The following is a 15,803-nucleotide window of genomic DNA, read 5'->3' as shown; positions in this document are numbered from 1 at the left end:
AGAAACATCACCACACTACCTAATCCAGAGCACCAGCGTGTTAATTTCCCGGCTGCACCCTTTTATTAACCGTTAAAATCGAGTTTTTATTAATAAATACAGCGAGTACCATCGTTTTTGAAAGCTTCACTTGCAACATAAACTCCACGAGACCTCCCATGACTCGCATCGCCAACTTTCACCAACGCTTCATCTACCCCCGCCCCTCCCCTCCCCTCCCCCACCCCACCCCACCCCACCCCCGCCCGGGGTCCCTCTCAGACACTTCAGCTCCTTCAGCAGGAGGGAGTGCACACGTTTTACCGTACCTTCCTTGAACAACGTACTTTAATTCCTCTGTAGTAGCAGCACGCTGCGCGCTGTAAAACTTCAGTCTGCATGTAGTGTAAAGACGAGCTACGATTTTAAGCCCCCTGTGCAGGAGTTGGTCCCGTAAAAAAAACATTACATCCCATCAGTCAGTCCTATCATACTGAGCACTACACATGCAGAACAAACAAACAAACGAAAAGATTGCAATGTACACGTCTCCCTTTCATTATATCCTTGTATACTGGAGCAAATGTTATTATCATTTACATCGTGAATTAAGCAAAATGCACAGACCGTTAAAAAGCTGAGAACTGTTAACACTTTAACCTGCGGTTATCCGTTTTTAGTTCTGCTCAGCAACAACACTTGAGTCTCTGGGACGTCCTGAAGGCCCAGCCTCCAGGCGCACCAAGCTTGACTCTTCAGTTTCCGTTCATCTCCATGGGTCCTCCTTTCGGTATGAGCAGGCTCATCCGGCCGGCGGTGCTGGCCGCGCTCTTGATCACCTCCATCCATCTGCAAAGAGGAGGACAGTTTCAATCAAACGCTGTCGTCCCGTGAGACGCGCCGCAGTGAGCCGGGAGTCCGAGGACAGGGGTTGGAAAACGTACCTCTCGAAGGTGTACTCGCTCTCCGCTCGGAAAAAGTAAACGTGAGACTTGAACTGCAGCTTGAAGACGTACTCCTTGTGGATGTTGTCCGACTCCTCTGGCGTGCTGACCGAGTAGCCGAGCAGCGGGAGGCTGGCCAGCGGGAAGTCGTCCTAAAAAAAAAACAGAGAGAGAGAGAGAGACACTCTGGCCTCAGCTGTGTGCTCTTTTCAAAGCTTTGATCGTTTCCCAACGTGAAGTGATGCGATTCCGAACCTGGTGAGTCTTGTAGAAGAACAAGCAGAAGTTGGTGAAAACGACCCAGAGCTTCTGCCAGCCGTTGCTGTTCTTGAACTTCCGCAGGAGGTAACCTGACAGCTGGTTCTACGCAGGAGGACAGAAAAGACGTAATAAGGAAAATGGTTGCAACTATTATTGTAATATGTGGATGAATAATGTCAGTGATGTGTAGTTTAGAACAGTGGGTGTGGGTTTTGTGTTGCCTGCTCAGATTTCTGTAGAAATGTATTATTCATACTTCTCACACAGTGAGCCTATGGACGTGCAGCACGTTCTTGTAATTTAACTCTGGCCTCATACACGTACTGGCTGCAACAGATGGCCACACACACACATCTGCGATCAGTTTGTCTACATCGAACTTCGAACGCAGTCCTCAAACATGAGGTGAGTCTCATTACTTGAAAGTTTGGTTGATACTTAATAGAAACGTCTAATATTACAACATCCAGGAACAATTAGAGTTTGTTGGTCCTACAACTGTGGTGAAGAGAAAGTCCAGAAAGGGACTTTTCTTTCTTTTTTCTTTTTAAAATGGAAGCATAAGTAACCACAGGGATAAAGTGTGGCGCTGTTCTGCTGCACGTTACAGGTAAACGAGATGTAATGTTTTATTTTGTTTCCCATCAGGCTCCTCTTCCACACGGTGAAAAAATGAAGACAGAGGTTGCCCTCTGGTTGAAGAAGCCAGACACAGATATGTGCACTGAACAATGCAGGGATTAGACTTTAGCCACAAAATCATTTTGACGTGTTTATAATGAAGAATGACGGTGATTCATTATGCATGAATCAGTGATTGTGCACAAAACCCCATAAGCTTAATGGTGCCTACTCAAGTTCTTGGTAATATTAGTGAATTCAGGACAAATACTACTATTATTACTATTAAGTTTCTATAGAGTTTATGACACTGCTGTTATTCTGAGCATGCATTTAAAGGGAAAATACTGATCACTGAACACTCCAAAACATTATTTGTTGAGTTAATGTAATCTAATCATGTCACACATTTCCATCTATTCAGACGAAGTGGATTGACGGCCTTTTACAACATGTACAACATGCATTAGAATGAACTGTTTAACATATTGCTGATATGTCAACTAAACACCTGCTTATTGATTTTCCGCTGTTTCTAACGTTCACCATTAAATGATGGCTTTAGCGACGAGTAGTTGTTTATCTTCCTGCAGAAATCTAAACACGAATTTAAGTTTTTGTAGTTTATTTGCACCATTGTTTGCTGTTTCTTTTATTTTTTTATATTGTTTAAAGAGGCACATTCCAACAGAAACCTTTTGATCAACTGATTAAAATAAACACTAACAATGTTTGTGTAATGACGTTTCTGCTTGGGTGGCCACGGTTCACTCATTCTATGAGCTCCGACTCTATGACTGATTCCTTCACTGGGGACTGGGGCTTATAGATCGAGTACCTGGTTCATTCGCAGGTAATCAGTGAGCGAGAGGTTCTGGTTTCGGTACCAGCAAACGTGTGTGATGGTGTTTGGCCTTTGGCCCTGACCGAGGAGATAACGAGGAGGAAGTTCTGGCGAGATGGCCGGAGAGCCGAAGACTGAGAGCGGGGTGAAGAGACACAAGGAAGGGAAAGGGTGCAGAGATACGTGTTAGCCATGTTAGCTTCGAGGGGGAACAGAGGAGGACAGAGAAGAGGCGGCGAGGAAACTCCTCCGCGTCTGTGGAGTGAAAACGTCAGCGATGGAGAACAGTTCCTGCATGCACACTGTTACTGTCACATTCTCGAGTCCAGAACAGAACGAAACTCTGTGAAACAGTAGAAACACGAGGGGGAGAAAAGAAGAGTAAAAAGGCTGAGACAGGAAAGATGAGCCGCTCAGAGGAACCCTGAAGTCACTTTTCTCCACCCGACGGATGATGAAGCCTGAAGTTGATATGTGTGGGAGACCCCTTGTGATTGTTGTGTGTGTGTGTGTGTGTGTGTGTGTGTGTGTGTGTGTGTGTGTGTGTGTGTGTGTGTGTGTGTGTGTGTGTGTGTGTCAGTGTGTGTGTGTGTGTGTGTGTGTGTGTGTGTCAGTGAGGGCGGAGGAGGAGTACCTCCACAGCCAGGCTGTGATCAGACATTGACACACTGGTGTTGCGGTGCCAGCACACATGCATGGTTGTGTTGGCACGGTGGTGCGTCTGCTTGTCCAGAGAGGTGCGGGAGGAGTTCATGTCGTCCTCCGACTCCTGCTCCAGAGAAACCTCGTCGGACGATCCTGAAGGGGGGATGGGGGGATGGGGGAGGGGGGGGGGGGGGATGTTTGGAGGAGAGGGGATCAACTCTCAAAGGAAATTTGTCTTTTATGCTACGCGGAGGAAAACGAGACACAAACAGAGAGACGGAGTTTCCACTACGACTGCTATTCTCATGAAGGCCAATGGAAAGTTCTTACGGTTGGAGTGATCGTTGAGCCCGGCATCGAGGAAGATGCTGGTTTTCTCTTGAGACTTCTTGGCCATGTCAATAGCCAAGTTCAGATCCTCAATCCACTTCCCCATCTCCACCTTGGAGCTGGAATCACAAGGGAGCGACACAAAAGCGTAATGATTCACTTGGAGACGTGGTCACTGGACAGGAGTCCCCTCTGACGTTCCCACACTCACCTGGCAGCCACGACAATCGTCCTCTGAGCCGAGTAAATGGTGAAACAGTGGGGGACAGACCACTCGTTTTCACTTTCCTCCACCTGCAGACAAAGGACAGAATGGCCATGAACATTAGCGGAGAAAACAGCTGCAGTCCACTGACGGTCGCGTGAACAAACATTCAATTTATTTGTTTGTTCTCTCCAAGGGGCAGGCCTCATTTCTTATTATTGTTTTGAACATTTTGGAGGAATTTTCTAACGATATGCAGTGAAATCTGTGGCGTTTTTAAGCATTTAGGGAGGGGGGATTGCAAAAGAGAAGCACAAACTACATTATTTAAACTAGTGGCCCCTAAATATCAAACATGTGACCGCCAGTTATAATAATAAACGAATTACAAAGATCAAAGCAAGTGTTTTATTTTCTCTTATACAGGTTTATATGATCATGTTTGGGGCAAAAAAGTCATTATATTGTTAGTATCCAAGCAGGGGCTTGATCATATGAAAATTGCCTGTCCAGATGATCCAGGGGTTACACACCACTTCCTACCAAATTCTGGAAAACAACTTTGTTCATCCCTTCACAGTATTCTTGTGGGCAGATGAGAGCATTTCTTCAGCCTAATATAATCTCTGGCACCACATAATGACATTTTAAAGGGGTCATATTATGCAAAATTCACTTTCTAATGGTTTTCCAACAGTAATTAGCGTCCCCATACCAGAGAATGACGCCCCAGAGGTGAAGAGAGTCTGTCCTCTCTCTTCCTGGCTTGTTTCATTTTTTATTAAGTGTGTTGCTCCAACGAGCCAATCAGAAATCAAACCCTATATAGTGTCATCGGGGGTTTAGCCAATCCCAATCAAGGTAGGCCCTGCCTTTGACTCCTCCCACAATTAGGCAGCTCTGCTCTGGTACATGGCGCCACGAGAGGAAGTACTTCCTCCTCTTCCCAAGATGGCCATGTGTGGGCGGAGCCAGTCTGGCTGACACAGACACAGCAGATTCCGAATGTAGCTCCTATGATCCAATATTCAAAAGGATGAAAATCAAGGAAAAGCTGAGTTTGGGGCAACAAATTTTAATATGTTTTTTGGACCAACGAGACCACGAGAAAGTGTTGAAAAGCTGTTTACTATGACTCCTTTAAAGGGCGTATGTCATTATTGTTAATGCGGCATATTTGCGGGAATTTTAAAAAGATGTAATTTTTTGGCAAATTTTTTTTCAGTTTGACTTCACTGCACTTAAAAGAATGTAATTGTTTCTTGGAAGAAATGTTTGAAATAGGAATCCTCATTTATTTCAAAATGATGTCTTTCCCCTTAACTGTTAAACTTGCACCTCTTACCTGGGCTGTCATGTTTATGATAATATGGAGGGAAAACAAGAGGAACAATATAAAAGGTAATTATCAATAAATATTCGGAAAAGAAAGGAGGAAAACAGTCAAAACAGTCAGCTTATGCACCGAGATCTCTGGAAATATACCTTGAAAAACACAGCTTTGATAAGGGGACACTTCACTGTACTCTTGTTATATTAACTTTTTTTTGTCACTGGAATAACTTGTATACAAAGCCATGAACAGTTTTGACAAGCATACACACATGTTTGTGCGCCTTGCGCAATCTCCTAGGTATGCTCGTGTGCTGTGTCTACACAGGCATGGGAGAAAGACGGGAAGGGTTCGGGCATCCGAGCTGGCAAGGCTCAGAGGACTTACCGGTGCATCCAGCACTATGAGCTGCAGCCAGGAGTGAAGCAGAGACACGCAGAGTTAGGAGACCCACGCCCTCCCTTCTCAACACATCGTAGGCACGCTCGTAACATCCTAATCCAACACATCTCATCCACACCTGCAACTATTCTTCCGTACGGGACTGCTGAACGAGAGGCGGGTGTCAGGAGAGGTCAACTCACAATCATGCCGTGGAGGGGCAGCTGTCCGTGCACCTTAAACTGATTGGTGGCCGTCACACCTTTACTCGTGTACAGAAGCATGTCCGAGAACTGCGGGGACAGAAGCAAACGTTACACGCAGTCCGTTTATAAATAGGCATTAAAAACAAAGAACAGCTCGGCGGTGGAGTTTTGTACGAACCAGAAAAAACATTCTCTGCTGCAGCCCCTTCTTGGTGAGCTTGTACAGACAGCCCTCTCGGATGAACTCCTGCACACAGACTGCTTGTTAGACGCTGCACATTGCACGGCTTCCCTGCTCCATCTACTGTCGGCTCTGCGTCGCTGCACTCACTCTGCCCGGCGTCGTCAGGTTGTCGATGCCGATCAGGTCCCTCTGCAGCTCCGTGAGCTTCTGGAAATTCTCCAGGCGGATCAGGCTGCTCTGAAGCTGCGTGGCGATGTCTGCCACTTCCTTCAAAGCCTCTGCAGAGGAAGAAACAAGAAACCAAAGCAGCTACATCAGTGACTTGCCAATGGATCCGTCAAATGAGCAAAGAGATGACAGCCAATCACTGTGTAAACCCAAAACATGGCTGTGTCTTAGAATCCCAGTACTGTGTGTCCAACACAGCATTCAACAAGCACGCAATGTTTGAAGTTAATAAAATCACTTTGTATTTTCATTCGGAGGCGTCAATAGGTTGCTGTAGTATGATCAGCTACATACATCAACCTTATTCATTCGTTCGTGTTGCGGGTGTTGTTGTTTTTCCCTCAATGTATTTGGTTTGACAAACAGCAGCCATTGGTTATTGATACATGTAGTATATTATGATTAACATCATTAGTTAAAAGTAGTCACTTTTTAGTAATAGTAACAGGATAACTGTAAATAATGGAGTTAAGAGTGCTTTAATACAAAAGCTGCAAAAGGTATTGAAAAAACTAGATACCTTCCAATGTAAATGCCTTTCCAGTAATAAAAGATAAAGTAGTAAAGCGGGTGACACTACAGAAATCCTCTGTGACTCTCCACATGGCACATTTAAAACCAGTCACTTCATATTACGCCTGTTCATTGCTGCTGCTCGTGTTCTGCTGCTGTACATCCCACTTCAAGCTGCAGTTTTTAGTGCAAAAGGGTAAATAGTCAATGTTTCTATTTCATTTTTTTCCTGGAGATTCCATTTTAATCAAGAATTTATTGCACTGTCTCACACACACCGAGACCAGTTCTAATTATGTAAATGATTTGCATGATGATAAAGTGAGTCAAGCAATGTGTTACTTGATTTACTTTACACCGACTGCTCTGGTTCTAGAAAAGGCACCCAGTGTAAAAACTGGTGTAAAAACAAAGGCGACCCTGGAAGGGAGCAGCCAAGAACCAGCGTCTCACATCGTCCTCTTGACCATCACAGAAAAGTCGTCACAAAGCTGAAAAGTGCTACGAGCGGAATGAAACCCAGATAGAAACGTTTGCTGTCGCCACGTCTCGATCTCGATCACTGCCACCCTGATAGAGTTTTGGCTCATTTTGTCTGGAGGCTCTTTACTGCCCGAAGCAGGAAATCTGTTCCCTCCATCTCCAGTTCACGACACACCCCGTCGTCGTGAAAATTGACGACAACGAAACACAAAACCGCAATTTTAACGAACGAGTGAATAAACTCACCCTTGCAGTCGTCGTGATCGCGGTGGGAGGGGGAGTAATGCTTGCACAGTCGCTCCAGGATGAGCTTGTAGTGCATGAGGCGCTGGATGGGCTTGAGGAGGAATGTGTTGAGGGGCAGGTAGCACACCTTCTGCAGCTCAAACTCCTTGTACACCGTCTCCAGCTTCTTCAGACGCTTGGAGGCCTTCTCCAGCTCTGTCAGCACTTCGTCGTGCTTCTGCAGGTAGCTGGTGAACTCCTGAGGATGGAAGGCAAACGACGCGACGTTAAGTCCGGGTGGCGAAATCGCGCAAACGAAGACGAGCCGTCGGTGCCCGAGACGCCACAGTGTTCCCACCTTAAGAGCACACATGTTCTTCAGCATCACGTCACCAATCCGTTGGTAGTCTCCTTTCACATGAGCATTTGAGCGTCCCTCCCTGAGGAAATATACAGATTGTGTCTCTGTGTTCGGCACGTGAGCAGCACGAATGCATCGGATAACACAAATGGGAGACGGACGGTGGCTGCACCCACCAGAGAGCCAGCCTCTGGTCCAGCTCCTTCAGGAAGCCTCGGTGGAACTCGTAGATGGGGTCGATGTTGGAGAAGAGCAGGGTCATCAGGCCTTCGGGCATGGCGTTTTCCTTAATCACAGCACTGCGGAACCACTAATGGCCAAAACATGACAAGTCGAGCACAGGTGTAGTTAACAGTAAAGGCTAATAAATAGAAGAATCTGGTCTGTTAAACTTTAAATTCAGCCAAACTTCAGAGGGGCCACAGTGTGGAAGGGCAAACAAAGTGGAATTTGAGAGTCACATATTCCGATTTTGAGAATGCAGTAAGGTGGAAAACCTTCCAAGCATTAACATATATTAATATGTATATCACAGGGTTTTTAAAAGTTTACCAGTGTGCATATATTTTGCAGCACCCTGGAGTCAGAAACCTCTTTCTTTCTTTTTATTCATTTCAATCTGGTTATTTTCTTTTTCTCAGATTTCATGACGCTCATTCCATTGAATGTTTACATAATAAAAAAAGAGCACAAAGAAGATTATACGTACACTGGGTGCCCCTTTCTTCAAAACAAACAATAACTAATAATCACTTCAGTCACGCTGAATCATGTAATTACAGCAGGATCCAATCAAGGTTGCATGTAACTTATTTTAGCTCATAGCTTACAAAAATAGTAACTGCAGTTCACAGACACAAATCATATTTAATCAAAATCAATGTCACATTTGACTTAATTATTGTGGCTGACAGGATTACATTTTTTGTCCATTTGAATTGTCTTTTAAATTGGTGCACCTGACATGTTTAATATGCATTTGTCTTGTTTAATTCTTGACTTCAGGTCTTGGGCACGGCTGGGACAGATATCCTTTAAAAAATGTTTCAGAAAGAGGAGACTCACCACAGTGATGACCTCAAGGTCTTTCAGGTACGTCCGCTCGGTGGTCAGAATCTCTTTGGCAATAAAGTAGGCCTTATCGGTGGGGTATCGCTGCAGGAAGGACAGGGGTGATCAAATTCAAATATACAAGAGATAACAAGAGTGGGATTCTGGGGTTTGTGAGGTGGGGGTTAATTGTTGGCAGTGTACCTTCCTCCTGCCCTCCTCCTCCTCCTCCAGCCTGGCATTGCTGCCCACATCGCTCAGGATGGGGCTCTGCAGGGGGGACGGGGCCTGGCCTGGCAGACTGAGAGTGGACATCTGGAAGGAGGGCGACAGGCAGAGGGGCTCCTTGGAGGTGAAGGGTGAGAGCTGGGGGCTATCCACCACCGTGTCTGCAGCAGGGGGGGGGGAAACAAACAAACAAAAAACAGGAGTTAAAACTTCCCAAGATTTGCAATTTAACGTCTCAAGTTAAGATATAAATGACGCTTAACAGCATTTCAGAGTCTGCTGACAAATGAGCGCAACCCTGAGGGTTGAAGATCCAATCAAACAGGACAAACTTGATTTTAAACTCCACCCATTTTTTTAAAAAAAAGATCAACAATCAAGGTCTCAAACCGCTTTCACAAACTGCATCTATGTAAATACACAAGGAAGATCCATCTCCATCAACAGCTGTTTTTGTTCTTCTTTAACAATTGTCTTATTTCCTCTGAGAGAAAAAGACTTCCCGACATTTCCAACTCAAACAACGCTTCATCACACGCAGCGGCCACAAATGAAAGGGGAGACTGCAGACCAGACCAAAGCAAGTAATGGTTCCCACATTTCTCCAATCTTCTGCCATTGTTTTCAAAGCTCCCCCACATGATGGACTGATGATTAAAACGTAATTAATGCAAGCCCGATCCCACGTCAGAGAGGTGGCTCGGCCGCTTCTCTTTCGGCCCGCGAGCTTTTCTACGCATTAAGAACACAACCAGAAGACAAAACCAGCAGAGAAGCGCCGGCCCATTCTCCTCACTGAGTCATGGGTCACCACAGCTGTTCTTACACTTGTATTAGAGGAAAAGAAAAAAAGAAAAAGAGAGAGGGGGAAGGCTGAGGGAGAGGAAAAGAAGAAGGAGAAAAAAAAAAAAAAAAAAACCTCGACCCGGAAATAATTGCTCAAGCAAAAAGAGTTATCAGGAATGTGGCTTGTCTGGAGGGCAAATAGTTGTTTATAGTTTATTTGAAGGGCGCCCACAGGGAATGCCTGCAGAGGAGAGGAGGGCGGCTGCTGGGTTCAGCAACGGAAAGGACGGAGCTTTTTCTTTCTTTCTTTTTATGCTGTGAAATGACTTGGCACACAGCCTGGCCAAACAGTGAACACACACTCAGCCGGAATTAGGTTGGAGAAATCTTGTGTACGAGTCCGTCCCGACCCTCCCCCCCCCCCCCCCCCCCTCCTCTCGCTCACAGCAGAGGAGTCTGTAACTCAGTCTATCGACTCTCTGCAGGACCACACAGCCTTCAGGCTTTTAACTGCGTCGGTTTTGAAAGATTTGATCACTTTTGTGTCTTTACAAATTAGAGTATGTTTGGGTTTAATAGAAGCGTGAACAGAGTCTTTTCTCTTTAATCTGAAATATTCAAGGCGACCAGTTGTGTGTTCTCATGTTGTCGTTGGGATTGCTGCTAAAGCACATTAAAGCACGTCAGTGATTCTATCTGAGGGCATCTGTTGCAGGCACAGCAGCTAGTAAACACACAAACCATTAAAAATGTGCATTTTCACCTCTTGAATCATTTTTAGGGGGACAGAAGCTGACGTGTCTCGTTTCCGAGTAACTCCCGAGCTGCAGAAAGGCAGTGAGACGTTCCAGTGAAAGTCAAGAAACAGAAGGAAGGCAGCTCCCTGAGATACTGTCTGACACCACACAGGGTCGCCTGCCACAAAATCACATCACTACCGCCCCTCTGATCTCAAAAAGAATCTTAAGTCTGACATTCATGGTACCCAAAAGTGATTACTTTATTCTTGAGAGTGTAAAAAAAAAAAAACAACATACAAACATTAAGTACATGTTTTTTTATAATTAGTAAATATACAGGATTAAGTGACGATTACCTGGTGCCTAAGTGCAGTTAGCTAGTTATAATTTTCAGCCCATCAATAAATCTTTAGTTGAGAGGTGGCAGACATTTATTTATTTTTCTTTTAAGCCGTATAGACGAACCCTTTATCAGATAAGTCAACTCTTCAAAATTTGCATCTGAAACAAAACGTTTCACGCTCTCGTCAGGTGACACGGAAAAACCTGTCCAGACCTGCGGCTTCAGAGAGATTTGGGTCCATCTGCCATCCTTCAAAATAACAATGAGAACAGGCGAGTTCATTCATTCATTCACAGATATTTTGCAGGAAATTAAGAAAAACGGAACACACACCTGAGATAAAGGCATAATGAAAGAACGTAAGTGCTGTAAGGCACTGCGGTGCAAGTGCTTCAGGCAGAACGACGTTCTGTAACATGTGCACAAACAAAATAAAAAAAATAAAAAATAAAAAATACAGAAACTCAAGTTTGACTTCAGCTTCATTAAAGTGGACTCTCCAGCTCCAGGCTGTTCTGTGTGGAAGATTTGAGGGTGAGTCGGGAAACCGCAAAAAGTGAAGACTGGATCCCTCACCCAATGATTCCAAGTGTAAGAGAACCTACGGTGGCCATGAGACACGCAAAAAAATAAATCAAAGTCCACTGCTTTGTCCATGTATGGCCAAGATCCACAGTTTCAACTGAAGGTAAAGATATGTGTGTTAAAAATGCTGGTAAAAGTAGAAATACTGTTTAACTGCTTTACTTAAAGGGGTCATATTATGCAAAATTCACTTTCTAAAGGTTTTCCAACAGCAATATAATGCGTCCTCATACCTGGAATGACGCCTCAGAAGTGGAGAGTCTGTCCTCGCGCTCTCTGGCTGCTTTCAGTTTTTAAAAAGTGTGTTGCTCCAACCAGCCAATCAGAAATCAAACCCTACATAGTGTCATCAGGGGGTTTAGCCACAATTAGGCAGCTCTGCTCTGGCACATGGCACCACCAGAGGAAGCACTTCCTCCACTTCCCAAGATGGGGATGTGTGGGTGGAGCCAGTCCAGGTCACACAGACACAGCAGATCCTGAATGTAGCTCCTATGATGGGGCAATAAACTTTGAATACAACGTTTTTGGACTAATGAGACCATGTGAAAGTGTTGAACGGCTGTTTAATATGACTCCTTTAAGGAAAAGTAAAAAAAAAAGAAAATTCTAAATGTACTATATTTTAGAGCCTATCAAAACGTTTTTCATGAGTACTTCCTTGCCTGGTCCATCGAGATTCTTTTTAATTTATGTTTTTTAAACGTCTGAAGCACCTGAAATGCAGTTTTGGTTTGGTCTCATTCTTTCAGGTTAAAATGTGTCTTGATTTTGAGAAAGAGCCAATAACACCTCCTCCCGTCAGCCTGACATTCAAACTTCGACTATGACTGTCTACAGCCAGGTAAGTATTTATAAGGACATTCTCATCATTTTGGCTCCATGGATTAGAAAATAAACTTTCAAAATGTACAAACTGTGTAGTGTTACATCCGATATGTCCTTTTTAAATAAAAACGAATGTAATTGAAGAACTGGGCGTTCACCTGTTCCTTGGCCAGGTTTGTGTTATTTATCCATCATTGCTTTTAGGAGGAACCTGGTATTTGCAGAATATTTGCAAATCTTACCAGCTGTTGCTATTCGTGGTGCAATTTAAAAATAAACCATCAGTAGGATAAAACATTAGATGCGTCCAAATCGTAAAAAGAAACACAACGTGAGTCGGCCCAGCAGCGGCAAATGGGGGTAAATCTCAAAAAAATATATTTTCACTGATCAAGTAAAACAATCATGAATTGTATCAGATCAATCATCTGCAGGAAGTCAACATAACGATGTCCAAATCAACAACTCAGACAAGACTCGAACAGAGGATTCAACACAAGGACCTCAACTACATCAGGTGTAAAAATGGGACGATTGAGAGGAAGACCAACTTCTCCCAGAACGACGGGAGGAAAGTGAACATGGCGCAGTGAGCATGCACGGCCACCAAAGCTACTGGTTTGGTTTGTATTGACTTGTGGACGTGACGAAGAGCATCACATGAGCCCAAGCCTCCAGTGAAATCGAACAAAGAGGTTTTGAACGCAGCGAAGCGAAACGTTCTGCGAGGGTCACGTCAAGTCATCTGACCGAAATCCACCTGAGGGCGTTTCCCCTTCAGGCTCGTCTCTTCCCAACAACAAGCGTCAACTGAAGACAAAGGAAAGGAAAGTCCTCGCAAAGCACCATGAGAGTTCAAGCAAAGGATCTGCAGCCAAAATTCAATTCATGATTCTCTTCATTTTCTAATTCCCTGATTCAGGGGTTCATGCCAACAAATTTAAAGCTGGATGTCTGCTCAGAAATACCATCTTGATTGCTTCATTTTAAATCCATGGAGTTGGTCTTCAGAGCGGCAATAGTGAATATTGAATCAATGTCCAAACAATTCAGGACCTGACCGGATAAAATAATCTCATTTTCAAATCCCATTTATAAAACAAATAAAAACACATGTTGGAATACTGCATTAAATCTTTTGAGCTATATTGAAATAAAGCTACAGATGTTTTACTGTACATAACATCAGCCTCTCTTGATCCACACTGGATTTATCGACATTACTTCAAGACAGACCAGACGACACCTGGCAGCAGCCCAACACTTTTCAGCGGCTGTTAGAAATAAAGCCACGACTGCAAACTATTAAAAATTGTAACACAACAAAAAGTTACTGGAAATTGAATAACTAACGTGCAAAAGAGCCCGGCTTCCTACCAATGATCAGAACATAATTCACTCGGTAGTCGGACGGCCGCCGATACTGAAAGTCCAAACACACACTGAAGCCGTTTGCATAAGAGAGATACTGTATGTGATACAGGATTAGTACCGACTGCACAAAAAGGATTCCTTTAATTCAATCAAAAGTTTGAGAGACAGTACTTTACTCGGTGTTACTAGCTTCAATTGTTAAGTAAAACCTGGTGCTTCATTCACTGTCGTACAAAGTTCACTAAAAGCTCCGCGGATACATTCATTTAGTTTCATAAACTGGTGTGAACGGGGGACTTTCTGGCTCGTGTGCACTGTTTACATTCTTCAGCGGAGCTCAGCACAAACCATAAATGTTAGTTTGTGTCAGCTTTGGTTTTATGAATGTTTTCAAGGCTGCATTAAACCACCAATCAAGTCACCTACTGTGGATTGGAGGGACGTGAAGGGTGCAGGTAGCAGCTTCGGCCAGCAGGTGGCGGTGAAGCACAGAAGAGGACATGGAAAAACAGCTTCATGGCAGTTCTCCCTTTGAAATACAAGGAACCTGGACAGCTACTGTTTTACTTTTAACCCTGAGATTACACGACAAATTAGTGATGATTAAATATCACACTGCACAAGAATAAGACGTTAGATTCGTATCGAAAATAATGACAGAAGCACAGTGTGAAGTCGGCTATCCATTCTTTTGTTTTTTAGATTTATGGTAGAAATTTGTGATAAACTATACAATAATTACAAGTTGGAAATGGCTTCAATCAAACTAGAGGTTGATCATCTGTAAATTAATCACTAATAGTTGAAAATGAAGCTGCAAATCTTGCAATGTGAAGAATCTCTCATTTTAATTTAGGTTGTGTAGTTCTCTCATGTGCTCACAAAACAAAGTGGATAAAGATTTATTTTCTTTTGTTATTTGACATATATCGAAAAAACTCTATTTATGTGCTATTCTGTGTATTAGTGTTTTAAAAAGAAGCAACGCATGCATGCAAAGATGTAAAGTTACCACGTCAACGAAAAAAAAAAAAATGGCTTTGCATCATGTAACAGTTGTGCTTTGTCGTCTTAATGTTGAGATATTGTGGAGACACTGAGAGGGACATGGCTCACAAAACAATAAAGAGCACCACTTTACAGGCCAAGCTTCACGAGAAGTCAGGAGCGATACCAAAACAAAAGAAGACAAAATAAGTCACAACTATGACAAGTGCCAGTGACACCGGGTCAATTCACCGCGCCAACCTAAAACAAAACTGCACAAAAAGAAGCTGTATACGGGCAAGTTGATGCTTTCCTTCACCTCTGAGTGGAGAGAAAGGGACAAGAAACCTTCACAGAAATGCTGCAGGATGCTCTATACAAGCAGAACCCAACAATTCACATCTGCAGCCTCACATGATGGTGCAATTCTTATAATGTTTCTATTTCCAACAGCTGGAATAGTTGTTGTTTTTTTTAAAGTGATGCTCAGATTAATCTGTATTAATTTTAAATAGTTAACCGAGTTGCTGCCTCTATTTGATACAGAGTCAGCTGGTTTGAGGACAATTGAAAGGTCCTGGACCGCCCCCTCCAGTTCTCTACATTTTGATCTGTGGGGATCCGGAGGGGTCTGACAGTGCCAGGGACTGCAGGTTGTGGCACTGTAAAAGGAAACCCTCAATCCCGCCACTCCCCGTCAGAGGGTTACTGTAAAACAGGTTCTGCTCGGGGGGCAGGACGCTGTCGGAGCCCCAGTCGGAGTCGGAGTCGGAGCTGCCGTTGCCCGAGCCCTCGGTGGCGGTGGGCGGGTAGCTGAGCTGCTCGAGCTGCTCCACCAGGTCGCTGAACTGCAGCGCCGAGCTGCTCTCGGAGCGCACCGAGCACGCCGGGAAGTTGACCATGGAGCTGGCCTCCGACTGGATGTCAGACCCCGGCAGACGGAGCGAGGAGGAGTCAGCCCCCCCGTAGCCCCCCGACATCATGGACTCGCCTGCGGAGCTAAGCCCCAGGTTGTCCAGGGAGCTGCACTCGGAGCGGTTGTTCACCAAGGAGCTGGTCTCCGAATGACCCACAATGCCGTCGGGGAAAACGTTGGCGTTCCCGTTCAGGTCCTCGATCCCCACACTGAATATTCCGTC

General features: G+C 44.4%; 1 protein-coding gene across 3 annotated transcripts in view; it reads right to left on the bottom strand.

Moving 5' to 3' along the window:
• Positions 1-329: 329 nt before the first annotated feature.
• Positions 330-15,803, bottom strand: part of farp2 (FERM, RhoGEF and pleckstrin domain protein 2) — a 39,739-nt gene continuing 24,265 nt past the window's right edge. Inside the window, exons 14-27 of one of the 3 annotated variants that reach the window (XM_080472870.1) lie at positions 8,998-9,182; positions 8,809-8,898; positions 7,920-8,053; positions 7,741-7,822; positions 7,404-7,641; positions 6,081-6,211; positions 5,928-5,996; positions 5,747-5,836; positions 3,836-3,918; positions 3,625-3,743; positions 3,284-3,447; positions 1,179-1,286; positions 924-1,075; positions 330-828 (exon numbers count right to left, since the gene is read on the bottom strand). In XM_080472870.1, coding sequence (XP_080328996.1) covers positions 735-828; positions 924-1,075; positions 1,179-1,286; positions 3,284-3,447; positions 3,625-3,743; positions 3,836-3,918; positions 5,747-5,836; positions 5,928-5,996; positions 6,081-6,211; positions 7,404-7,641; positions 7,741-7,822; positions 7,920-8,053; positions 8,809-8,898; positions 8,998-9,182 — 1,739 coding nt within the window. In that variant the 3' untranslated portion in view covers positions 330-734. Of the gene's footprint in view, positions 829-923; positions 1,076-1,178; positions 1,287-3,283; positions 3,448-3,624; positions 3,744-3,835; positions 3,919-5,051; positions 5,571-5,746; positions 5,837-5,927; positions 5,997-6,080; positions 6,212-7,403; positions 7,823-7,919; positions 8,054-8,808; positions 8,899-8,997; positions 9,183-15,803 lie in introns of those variants that run through there. The other 2 variants (XM_080472869.1, XM_080472871.1) reach the window with 2 other exon arrangements.

Source organism: Lipophrys pholis, assembly GCF_963383615.2.
Source record: "Lipophrys pholis genome assembly, chromosome: 10".
NCBI lineage: Eukaryota > Metazoa > Chordata > Actinopteri > Blenniiformes > Blenniidae > Lipophrys > Lipophrys pholis.
This window is presented reverse-complemented; position numbering and strand designations above follow the sequence as displayed.